Here is a 12,566-nt window from a genome sequence, read left to right as displayed (position 1 = left end):
ATACCTAATTGTTAACACACGATGCGTTACAGTGTGGCCGTCAACTTGATTTAGCCCTAACTAGCACTTGAATCAAAGGTTGGCACTTTCATGTATACCCTGAATGTTTCCTTCTAGTTTTGAACAGGGTTAATGAAACCACAAGGGTGGTGGAGCTGGTGAAGACTACATTGCGTATGACACCCAGGGGTGTACCTTATTCTTACTGTGTGTGAGCCTACAAAAACCTCCACTGCCTCCATCTATCCCATGACCAGTCTTTTAAGCTAACTAATCAAATGCTGATGATGTAAAACCCATCCACAATGATTGTACAAGAGACAAAGATAAGGTAATAATAATAATCAGGTAAGAGACAGAGGCAGCCATAGCTGCCTGAAGCCAAAAGTTAGGTAATGGGCTGCGTACACACGTGCAATTTTTGTCGTTGGAAAGGATCTTTCACTATCCTTTCCAACGACAAAGGACTACACGATGCATGAACGTTCTGCTCTATGGAGAGGGGAGGGGGAGAACGACGGAGCGGCACCCTGCTGCGCGCTCTCCCCCTTCCCTTGCATTAGGATCGCTCGTCGTTCATCGTTCGTGGATCTGCCAGGACGGATCCACGGACGATGAATGACGCCGACTGTACACACGCCAGATTCTCGCCCGATATCTGGCCCATGCCGATTATCGGGCGAGAAAAATCTGACGTGTGTACGCAGCTTAACATAGGCCTGGGGTCTGTAACTAAGGTTTGCACTGGGATCTACCATTGAGGTCTGCACTATGGTTCTGTAACTAGGGTCTGCACTGGGGGTTTATCATTGAAGTATCTTGGACAGAAATAATAAACATACTAATGATGAAGCATCGGTAAAGATTCTCAGTAACATTTCAACTTTTCGCTAAATGCGTTACAGCATTTGCCATTTATGTTTCGTTCAGCCACTATACTCCTAAAATATATGATATTGATAAGTGTGTCAGTGAGGTCAAGGGGAAGTTATCACAGAGATGTCTGCCACTTTGGTTTGCACATGATCTGTCTTTGAATGGTCTTTCATTGAGCTCTGCATTAGCAGTCTGTTGCTGAAGGCTGCACTGGGGACCTAGTACTGAGTTGTCTGGCGCTAAGGTCTGTACTGTGGGTTCTACATTGATGCATGCATTGGGGGTCTGTCATTGTTGTCTGCAGTGAAGGGGGCTTAGTCATTAATGTCCACTAAAGTGTTAAGTCTTTCCTTACAGAAATTACAACATATGTTGGAATGGACTGAGGCTTACCTTCATTTGGACTCAAAACACATCTTTTCATACAAACCTGGGAAAGTTTTGCTAAACCAGATAATGCTACTTGTAGAACTTGTTAATATAGTTGTTTCCGTCACACATCCAGGTACCTCTACAGAATTATGAGGGGGGGGTGACATTTTCATTGTTTTATCTTAGTATACATGTTTTAATTGCATTGGTCACCTGTAGATTTTATCATTCTAATTTGCTTTTCCTGGAAGATTTTTGATCACACAGAGAAACTTTGACTTTATCATTGAACTATTTAGAAACTAATTAGTTTGTAATTCATTTTCACTGGTTAACCACAAAAAATATAAATTAAAAGAAAAAAATAGCTGGTGAACTTGGGCCTAAACAAACCATTACTCTAATAATTTTGTAAATGTGGTAAAAATACGATGAAACCATCAATACCATCAAGTTCAATTCAGGTGATATGTTTGTTTATATTTTATGTTCTTTATGTGCTAATTTTGTAAATTGAACTTTGGAAATGATAAGAAACTCCTTGTTCAGCAGTAACTAATTGCCAGCACTGTATAAAAGAGAAAGAGAAAAAGTCATTTGAGTACTCCTACTGTGAAAAAAATGGAGGTCACATGTCAAACTGCTTCTCGTGCTAACAATCTTCTGTATGTCCTTGATTTCTTCATGGAAAGCAAAACATAGAAGAGGTAATCTACCCCCTGGGCCTTCACCCCTTCTTGTTACTGGAAGTGTCCTACAGATAAAGAAAGGAAAGCTGACCAGATCTGTAATGGAGGTCAGTGTTTGTGTCTGTTTTTTTTAATATGTTTTGGACTTTTTACATTTATAGGTCAGCTACCAGTGGACACATGTGCATACACCTAGGAACTAGCATATGTGCCCACACATATATACTTATTATGTGAAAGTTCAAGAGAAGGGGACAATATAAACACATCTGCCCTTTTTATACAGATAACCATAACCACCTATGAAGTTAAGTGCTACTTTCCTTACAAGAGAAATAGGTACATTAGTTATCGACTACCTCTTCTTTACCTAGGGTGGAAAAAACTATTATAACAAATAAAAAATGTTCTTCTGCCCAGCTTGACTAGCCATGCTGTGTGTCAGGGCTTTGTAAATCTTAGAATATATAGACAAAATATAAATGTTAAAACAACTGCCATATATGCATTTTATCAGTACGATTATTTACCAAGAGTTCATCTTTAAAGGATATCTAAACTGAAAACCCAAAACATAATATATAGCATTCTTCCAGTCCTAATATTTGGTTGATTTAATACTCTTTAAGTGAAATTGATTTGCATATATTGGAGTATCTTAGGATGCAGGTCTATGTTTTGTTAAAATAACATATGAAAATATTTGAATGTTTTTTTTTCTATTAATGTTAGTTTTATTGGAAACCTGTATTATTTTATTCAGCTTGGCCAGAAATATGGCTCAGTCTTTACACTTTATTTTGGATCTAAACCAGTAATGATGTCATGTGGATATGAGACAGTCATATACTCTTGTAGACCATGCAGATGAATTTGCTGACCGAGGAAATCTTGCAACATCTGAAAGCCATTGGCCAAAGGATGACATAGCCAAAGACCAAGGAAATGAAAGAAGGGCTAACCCATTCTACAAACTAAATAGAAGACCTAAGCCTGTCAAGTAACCATACATTTGGAAAAAGTACATTGGGTTTATGGTAACCTTTTTCTTTTAAACAAAACTTTTTGTTTGAGAAAAAACAGGTGAGAATTGTTTTTCATATTTTATATTTAGATTGAAGATTAATTTCAATGACATATAATGGAATGGGTAAAAGAAGTGTTGAAGAAAGGATCTCAATGTCTAGTAGAAGAATTTAAATCTTGCAAAGGTATACGATTGCTCACAGTATTTGTCTTTTTACCCTTTTCTACACTATGCCTATGTAAGCAAGTTTGCTTAAAAATTTGCTGCAATCCCCATGAAAGTCAGGTAAAACTGCCAAATAAATTTGAAGCAGTTCATGAAGCTTAGAAGATTCAGTTCAGAACTGTAGATCCAATGCACCTGTCACAGAACTCTGAATGATTTCAGAAGCCTTCTAAACATCAAGTGGAGCAGAAAGAACACTCTATTTACCCATAAACTCAAGCCCTAAGGTTAGTTAGATGTTAGATTATTAGATAGATGTTGGAGCTAAATATATTTCTTACTAAAATCTGTAACCAATGCACAGTGGTATCTGAACATACCCTGAATATCTTGTTTCAAGACTGGGCATTTCATCGTTGAAGATGAGCCCCGCAGTGGGCGCCCCCCAAACATCAACTGGCCCGGCAACCTGCGATGCTGTCTATGAGCTGATTATTGAGGACCGGCGAATATCCACAAAAAAAGATATCCCAGATACTTGACATCTCACGGGAGTGTGTTGGGTTTGTTATCACCACTATCCTAGACATGCGCAAGCTTTCAGCGAAGTGGGTGCCGAAATGTTTGAACAGTGATCAGAAGAAGGAACGAGTCCTAACGAAGCTAATTTGGCCCATTTAGAAGCTGCACGGGACTTTTTGGCTAGGTTAGTGACTGAGGATGAAACCTGGCTCCAGATCTTTAATGGCACATCCAACGTTGTGGCTGCCAAATTGGTTCACCATCCCCCCTACTCACCTGACATGGCCCCTTCAGACTAATATCTATTCCTGAATTTGAAGAAACACCTGAATGGGCAAGGTTTTGAGGACATTTCTGATGTTAAAGAGCTGGTTTGCGGCCCAACCAAAGGACTTTTATTTGAACGGTCTAGAAAAGCTGCAACTACGCTGTACCAAGTGCATCATTCTCAGGGGGGAATATGTTGAATAAATGTGTTATTTCATAACTCTGGCTCTCTTCTTTCTGTGCCACCATGTGTCCTAGACCAGTGGTGGCAAGATAATTTTGATGGTCCGTGGCTCTGGACTGTGCGCTCCTCAGCAGGGTCAGGAGAAGGACCCCGCTGGGAGGGCACAATGGCCAGAGTGGACCATGCCCCCCGTACAGATTGCAGGCTCAGGGAGGTGGATGGGTTGTGTCTTTTTCCTCCAGCAATGACTTTTAGGGTTAGATGATGTCTATTACGTTTAGCGTCATTTAGCCCACTCCCTGTAAGCCTAAGAACCCAACCCCAGGGGGTGCATCTTCATGTTACCCTGAAATGCTGCTGTACGAATGGTGCTCACACTTTTTGCTCATTTTATGGGCACCATTCTGTATAGGTATAAGGAGTCAGGACTGCCAAACATTGGAAGAAAGAGGAGGATAAAGATCCCGCATATCACAGCTATCAAACTATTTTTCCCTACATATGTCCTTTTTTTAACATCTTAATGCAATGTTTAAGACAGTAACTCATGCAATATGATTAGTACTTGTCAAATTACACACAGAAAAATAAGTAAAAGAAGAAACACAACACCCTCTTAGCCTTCATCTATCAAATTGAGGTTTAAATCGGTAATCACCACACAAAAAAGGTTTTTCTCTTCAGAAAACATAAAATAGGTTTTAGGAAAATCAGACAGGAAAGAGCTAATGTTGGGCTTTGTCTTTGGAAAATCTTTAGACAGCCCTGCAAAACTACATAATGAATAAAATATTTATGTGCAAAATATTTTATGAGTAATAAAATAGTCCAACAAAATGATTTAGAACTTAAATTTAATCCACAACTATAGTTTATCTTTAAATAATTCCCAATATAATTTCCATTTTGTTTACACAGGGGAACTGGTATGTCTGGGAGAAGGTCTGGCTCGAATGGAGCTTTATCTTTTTCTCGCTTCCGTATTGCAGAATTTTACATTATCCTCTGAGATGACCTTTACAGATGAAGACATCAACCCGAAAATGGGTGGTTTTGGCTGTCGGCCCAACCCATATCGCCTCTCATTTACCCAGTTCTAAAGGGAGCTGAATAGGATTTATGTTAAAAACCAACACCACTAGAATACTGTAATCTTACACACGATCATTATAGTTAATTTTTCAAAAGCATGTAATGAAAATTATTTGGGCTGACCGACTGCATTTCATATTGATAGCTGCTTTTCTCAGTTCTTCTTTTTTCCACGTTTTTTTAAGAATATAAAATGTTGTGCACGCTCCATACAATGTTGGCTGGGCACACAAGGCTTTTGTGTTGTCATTTCTATGCCTAAAGGTAGAGAACAAACTTGGGTACCCCCTCCCCACCACCACCAAGTTGCAAACTGGTTCTTTGTATCTCCTAACAATGTATAGTACAAGTAGTACAAACAAAGGTATGTTTCCACATGTTCCTGGAAAATATCAAACAAAAACCTAAAAGTAATTGTTTTTTATTCTGGATTTAGTGTTCCATAAAGAAGGCATATCAAAAAAAAAAAAATGGTGTCCTACCAGTGGCAGGTATTTGTGTTTTCCAATTTCTCTACACTGTAATTTGTAGTATCTTCCCACGTCTCTACATCAGCATTTCGATACACAGAATCCATATATTCAGGGTCATTGTGAAAATAAGTACACTGGCATGAAAACAGCCAGGAGATCAGGAAGAAAATCAGCCTCGAGTATTTGAACGCTTACTTTTATTACACAAAGGTAAAAACAAATTGTATCATTTTAGAGAAGGTGGATTTGTATTGGTACATTATATTGGTGGAATAGCGCAGTATGTACTTACATTTTAGCCATTCTAGGTCTTTACTCACAGAAGAGAGCCATGGCCAAGTTTTCTACTTATCAGTTCTAGGAGCACTGGCAGAAATTACCAAACTGTCCCATTTTTTTTTCAGCTGCTCTGCCCCCAGCATCAACATGTCTTTATGGACTATATCATGTGATCTTTTATGAGGCCAACAAGGGTACCACAAAACAGTTGACTTACAGGGATGAATAGGGTTTTGATGGGAAACATATTTCTGGATCATTAGGTTTCTATGACTCTATTTCAAAAGGTACTTGTTCAAAGACTAGAATCTAGTAAAATAATTCTCTGGTCTCAGAAAACCTCTTCTAAAATCTATTAATGGGGAGTCAGTGGGAAAACTGGTGGCCCGTGGAAAGAATTCCCCCTTACAGTGGTGGCTGGAATATAACCTTCAAAGACAACTAAACACATCATTAGAGTCATGCATCTACATGTTGCCCTTCTATCTGTTCTTTAAAAAATATTTCCACATTCACCTTTGAAATTTGCCCTAATAGTTAATACATAACTGTTTCGTCACTTGCAATGCATCTGTCACATATAAAGCAATCAAAGTGTTGTAGATGAGACTGTACAAATGTAGGAAATAACTTTTGCCAAAGCTCTCCATTATTCCTCTTCTAGTTTCAAATCTTTCTGTCCTTCTTACTTCCAGAACTGGCCATCATGTAGGTCCAATGTATGTATAGAAGTAAGGTATACAGTGTATAAATAAATGTGTTTTTTTTTTTATTTAATAAAAGTGTTACCAATGCTATTAGCACAGGGGTAGGCAAACTCCGGCCTTTAGGCCAGATATGGCCTAGCCAGTAGTCTGTTCCGGCCTAATGCCCCCCTGGTCGATCCGGCCTAATTCCGGCCGACAGGGGTCGAAAACCCCCGGCTCCGGAGCCGCATGCGGGGGTGAGGGGACATTGCCTCTCCTCCGTATGCATTGTGAAGGAGAGGGATTTCTCTTCAGGGGCATTTCTGGTGGGGGGTGGAGCCATCAGCGCGGGAGTCCGGCCTAGTGTGCCTTCTTGACCTCCCAAAATGGCCTTGTAGCCAAAAAAGTTTGCTGACCCCTATATTAGCATTTCACAGAGCTACAGTGTTGCTTGTTTGTGGTGCTTCATTTGCAAGTGTATGAAAAGCCATTTTTTAAGTGTGAAAAATAGAATGTTTAATTTATTTTTGCTGTCTGAGTGCAATCAGAGTGATTGTGGTCACAGACATAACAGGAAGTAATAAAGAATTTAATGTATGTAATACACAAGAAGATGTATCCACACTGAAAGTTTTCCCCTCCTGTCCTTGTGACAACTACAACATTTTAAGTATCCCATAACCGTCTGTATTGAAGACAAGTATTACCAAATAAACAGTAACATGAATAACTCACTTAAATTACTTACCAAATGTTTTTTTTTTTTATTATATTATCCGAATCTTGTGAAAATATACCTTGCAAAACATTCTCAGTAGTGTGCACATAATCTGGCATTTTTTCTTGTATATGATTGAATGGCTGAAGTTAGCAGTGTGAGTTTCACCGCATTCACTAACCTTACAAGTAAAATATCCTTTGCAGGGAAAAAATTCACATTGCTAAGTGAAGATTCTATATTTCTTCCTAAATCAACCCCAAGGATTGCTGGCTTTATAAGTGCACCCCAGCTGCCCCAAAATATATCCACTCACAACTAAAAGGTCTTTTTTTGCGTAAAACAAATTCTTCACTGACCTATATCAAGTTCTGCAAGTTAAAGCTTTATTGGAGATTTCGAAGCATAGCACATGCTTTTTAATTTTATTTCAAATGTCAATAAAAAAAAAAAGATCAAATGTTTAGAACTTTTTGTAAGTTTGAGTAGGCTAAGTCTACTTTGAATTTAATTTTAAATGCTTATAAATGCATATACAGCTTTGTATGAGTTTGTAGGCAGTAAGATGTTTCAAACCAAGGTATGTGGTAGAAAAGTGTTAGAACAGGGGAAACTCTTCCCAAATGCCCTAATCTGCCCCCTAAAATGCCTAAAAATGACCATTCAAGTCAATGATGGCATTTAGAGTATTTCAAGGTGTTTTATATGCATTTTTGTACATTTATTGGCATTTTACTCTTCCCAAATGCTGTAGGATGTGTTTTCTTTAAACCCAATAGGTGAGTACTCTGGTGTGGACTAACTTATCGGAATGAATTGGAATTTCAAACATGGGTGTTTAAAAGCTCAGTTGTAATGCTGGGGAAACAGTATATGTAGACTTAGCCTTAGGATGTGCATAACAGCCAGATGATATTTGAATGAGATAGCCAGATATACAACATGGAACAAATGTATATCATGGTTACAGAGATTGAAAATACATAATAGACAATTAGCGTTGCACAAATGCTATTTTATACGGGATAGGTACATTAGCAAAACCAGTCATCCTAGGGTAGATGTCAGACTCTGAGAAATGGGTCTCTGAAGTCAGTGTAAATTTCTGTAGGATAGATGTAAGGAACAGGAAAAGTTCTGTCCGAGCTAAGCCTTCCCCAAGACACATCCTCTTTCCTGTAGAGAGAAAGCAATTAAAATATATTTTCATATGTAAATTCCCTTTGGTACTTTTCCCAAATTTTCAGTTTTCCTACAAATTTTTCAATAGGTTTTATTAAAACTTCTGATTTTTTTTCAGAACCTTCACAATAGTGTGCCTGAAATTGCTTTAGTTATAATTTAAGTCTGAGTTACTGTTTAGAATTCAATTTACAGGTGGCAGGTTCAATAAAACATGTCATTTCCAGAAATGTATTAGGGCTCTTGCACTGTACGTTTTGTCTTCTTTGAGTTACTTATCTTGAATGATGGTTGTAGCGTAACTCATCATAATAGAGCTACTGATCATGTGAGTGTTCTAAAGTTAGACACCTACCTTCATTTTACACTCATTTTGATGGATATATTTGCAGTTCAAAATCAAACTACAAAAAAGCAACTACATCCTGCTGTTGCAGATATCTATGCAGTGGCTCCCCCATACATTGCATGGATTAAAAGCCGCAACAATAAAGACAGAATGGGAGTGCAGAGCCTTCTGGGATACCCACGTCACACATCCCAGGAGGCCTCTGGCTGCTCCTTCTACACATGCGTGGAAGCTGTAAGACTATGACCCTGATTTATTAAAGTTCTCCAAGGCTGGAGAGAATACACTTTCATCAGTGAAGCTGGGTGATCCAGCAAACCTGGAACAGATCATATCCAGGATTGAAAACATTTGCTGACAAACAGCTAATGACTTTTAGGAAATCCGTTCCAGGTTTGCTGGATTACCTGAGCTTTCCTCAGTCCCCCGCCATTCGGAATTCTCCTTCGTCTCAGGGCGGAGGAAGTGCTGAACGCCAGCATCTTTAGCCTTCTTCTTACTTCTTAATGTGCGGGATCAGGTGACAGAGCCTGCTGTAAAGGGGAAAAAAGGCTGCCGATCTCACTGTGCATGCGCGAGATCGGCATCTCTTTCCCCTTAGTTTTGGAAACTTCCCAGAAGAAGGGCATGCACAGAGGGAGCAGCCAGGAACCTCCCAGTATATTTACTTTATATGAAAGGGTTGTCTAAACTTTTATGTAAAGTAAAAACTTTGAGTTTAGGTCCGCTTAACCTCCCTAGCGCTTCATTTCTTTCCAGTTTTCTATGTCTAAAAGCGGTACATTGTTTTTCATGAAAATGTATTTTACAGTATATTATAATAGTATGAGTGTAATAAAGTTTGAAACACAAAATCATGTAAAAACAATAAATTGAATAAATGAAAAAATCTATACATTTAAAAAAAAAATGTTTTAATTTTTTAATTTAAAAAAAAAAATACACATTATACTCATACTATTATATATACTATAAAATAAATGTTCTTGAAAACAATGTACTGCTTTTACACACATAAATCCAATGTATTGCTTTCAATACAGTTATTTTGTACTGAATGCAATACAAATGGTTTTTGAATTTCCCGCTCCGCGGCCAACGTACACACACCAATGTCACTGGGAACTCCCCGGTGACCCAGGTTGTGTGCAGAAGCGGGCCAGAGATAGAAGAAAGAAGATGGAGATTGCGGCGATGGACAACACGGGACTCTGGCAGATCAGGTAAGTGCTCTATTTACTAACCTTCCCATAGGGGTCACACTCGGGGTTACCTCTAGGGAGGTTACATATGGACCTTCTCTTACTTGTAGAGCAATGTTATATGGAACACTGTGGAATTTAGTTTATTTATAAATTATCATACCTATTGAAAATGGCATGAAGGCTTCATTTCTCTGGAACTTTCCATCAGAATCCAAAAAGTGGTTGGGGTTAAATCTATGAGGGGTGGCAAAATAATTGGGATCTCCCAGAACAGAGCACAGCAAGGCACAGACTCCAGTACCCTAGAATAATACAAAAAAAAGTTCACCAAATTATACATGCATGTACACTTACGGCTTAAAATAGGCACTAAAATGAAAATCATAAATCATAAAGTTAGGATTGTATTTAACGTTATCTTTTGCTGCCTGGATTTGGCATTACTATCTTTCCAGGTCCTGAGTCCTGTGGAGTGCAGAGCAGGGGAATTATTTCCACTCCAGTGCAGGAACATCTTTTCCTGACATTTTGAATGCTCCTTATTCTCCAGGACATGTGGAAGATTAGTGATGTCATCCTTGCCTAGACATTGTACACTTAAGACAAAGTAAGGCAGGTATAATTATTTTAAAAAAATATATATAAATCTTTATTATTTACAGGAATCTTTCTACGCACATGTAGTGGGTGATTTGGTAAGAAGGCCTGGCCAGGATAAGCAAGCTTTATTCGCCATTGACTTAACGGCTGTTACATTTAGGCCAGGTAGATTTTATTTTGTTTGGCATGATGCTACACTGTATACATTACTCCATCTTTATAAAATGTATATAAACCAAAAATATTATAAGTATACCTGCATACAGGTTTCTTGAGGGAAACATTTTTATATAAATCTGTTGCAAAGTTTGTTACCAAATCCTTAAAATATCAGCACTTTCCACTGCATGCTGACAACTCAATGCCACTGATTGACAATTAGCAGCAGCGTTGTCAGTCTTCTTATGGACTTCTTCAATAGGACCATTGGGCTACCTATCAGGCCTGCAAATACTCCTTAGCTCTTTGTCTATCTAACATAGAACTCACAGTAGGCAGACAATATTGATCTTAGCTGCAAACACAGTAGGCCTGATTTATTCATGTTCTCCAAAACTGGAGAAGATTATCATAGGGGAACCTAGATGATTTAGCAAAGCTGGAATGGTTTTCTTAATAATCAGTTACTGTTAGTTGGCAAATATTTTCTTACACTATCTTGCACCAGATCCATTCAAGGTTTTCAGGTTCCCCCATGTCTGTCTTTCTTCTCCAGTCTTGGATAGCTTTAATAAATCAGGCCCAGTAGATAACTAATATTAGCCTGCAATAGGAAATTCTGCTATTGTCAGGATCCCTGGCTAAAAAATTTTGAAACAGATCAAAACTGATTGAAACAAACAAAACTGTATACCACTCAATGATGCCAAATATACCTAAAACAATATTCAAGTTCACTCATATCTCGTTCACCTTATTTATCATATCTCTTATTCACCTTTGGAATAGTGTATCCTCTGAAAACAGTCTCCTTGATCGCAGAATGGGGGGCATTCATAGGGATCACATTGCTAAATCTTTGGATCTCGTGGATCACAGCTTCAGTATATGGCATCTTGGTCCGATCCTCAATTTGTGGTTCCCGATTCTGTCCAATCACTTGATCAATCTCTTGCTGGACTTTAGCTAACATCATTAAACAAATATTTATTTATGAAAGTTTTTTATTTCATTAAAGATTTTGAAGATCTTAGCAAATGCATACATTTCATTAATAAGAACTGTACTGACCATGTCTGTTCATGATGGTAATGCTACATTTCTACATCAGATTTCTTTTTATAGAAGCATAACTAGTAGGAATTGGTTACAAATATCTGTTTTAAAGAGATTTTACTGCAAGATTCTTTCAACAACGTTTTGGGACTCCTAGTAGCTATACCATGATCAAAAAGAGAAAAAATTGGGAACTTTCTTAGACTTGCAAATTATTAACTCCTGTTTATGATGCAACACTTTCTGTGTTTTGTGTGTTTAATTGGAGCCAGTAAAGACTTTGGAATGTGACCTACTTTACCAATAAGCAACAGCTGACAAATGTGTATACAAGTTTTACTTTTGTATCAGAAGTTCTTCTAAAGCTCACAGACCTTAATTGTATACCCTAGGGTTCCTCCTGATTTAGCAAAGGGTTTTTCGAGCAATGAGTGATTTGTGACCTTTGGGTTCATTTAGCCTACACTAATGATAATTTTGGTTATCTGTAAGGTTGACATTCTTCCCAATGATTAGCATTTCTGAAGTAACTCTTCCTACTAATCTTAAAGCTAATGTACTGTGAGCTGTAAATATAGTAATTATAGCATGGGTTCCCTGAAGACCTGAAATTTATTTTAAGGCTTCCTAAAGCACTATATTTACTCCCACGCATGGTCCAGTGC

The 12,566-nt window shown here is 38.0% G+C and overlaps 1 protein-coding gene across 6 annotated transcripts in view; it reads right to left on the bottom strand.

Annotated features, from left to right (window-relative positions):
* Positions 1 to 7,714: 7,714 nt before the first annotated feature.
* The window catches only part of LOC140344517 (cytochrome P450 2G1-like), a 15,967-nt gene continuing 11,115 nt past the window's right edge, over positions 7,715 to 12,566 (bottom strand). For all 6 annotated transcript variants that reach the window (XM_072431691.1, XM_072431692.1, XM_072431693.1 and 3 more), the window contains 3 exons: positions 11,624 to 11,811; positions 10,247 to 10,388; positions 7,715 to 8,526 (listed from right to left, as the gene is read on the bottom strand). In XM_072431691.1, the coding sequence (XP_072287792.1) occupies positions 8,345 to 8,526; positions 10,247 to 10,388; positions 11,624 to 11,811 (512 nt within the window). In that variant the 3' untranslated portion in view covers positions 7,715 to 8,344. The remainder of the gene's footprint in view (positions 8,527 to 10,246; positions 10,389 to 11,623; positions 11,812 to 12,566) is intronic.

The sequence above is a fragment of the Pyxicephalus adspersus genome, chromosome Z, assembly GCF_032062135.1.
Source record: "Pyxicephalus adspersus chromosome Z, UCB_Pads_2.0, whole genome shotgun sequence".
In the NCBI taxonomy this organism is placed as follows: domain Eukaryota; kingdom Metazoa; phylum Chordata; class Amphibia; order Anura; family Pyxicephalidae; genus Pyxicephalus; species Pyxicephalus adspersus.
Note: the sequence above shows the minus strand (reverse complement) of the source record. Positions and strands in the feature narration are given on the sequence as shown.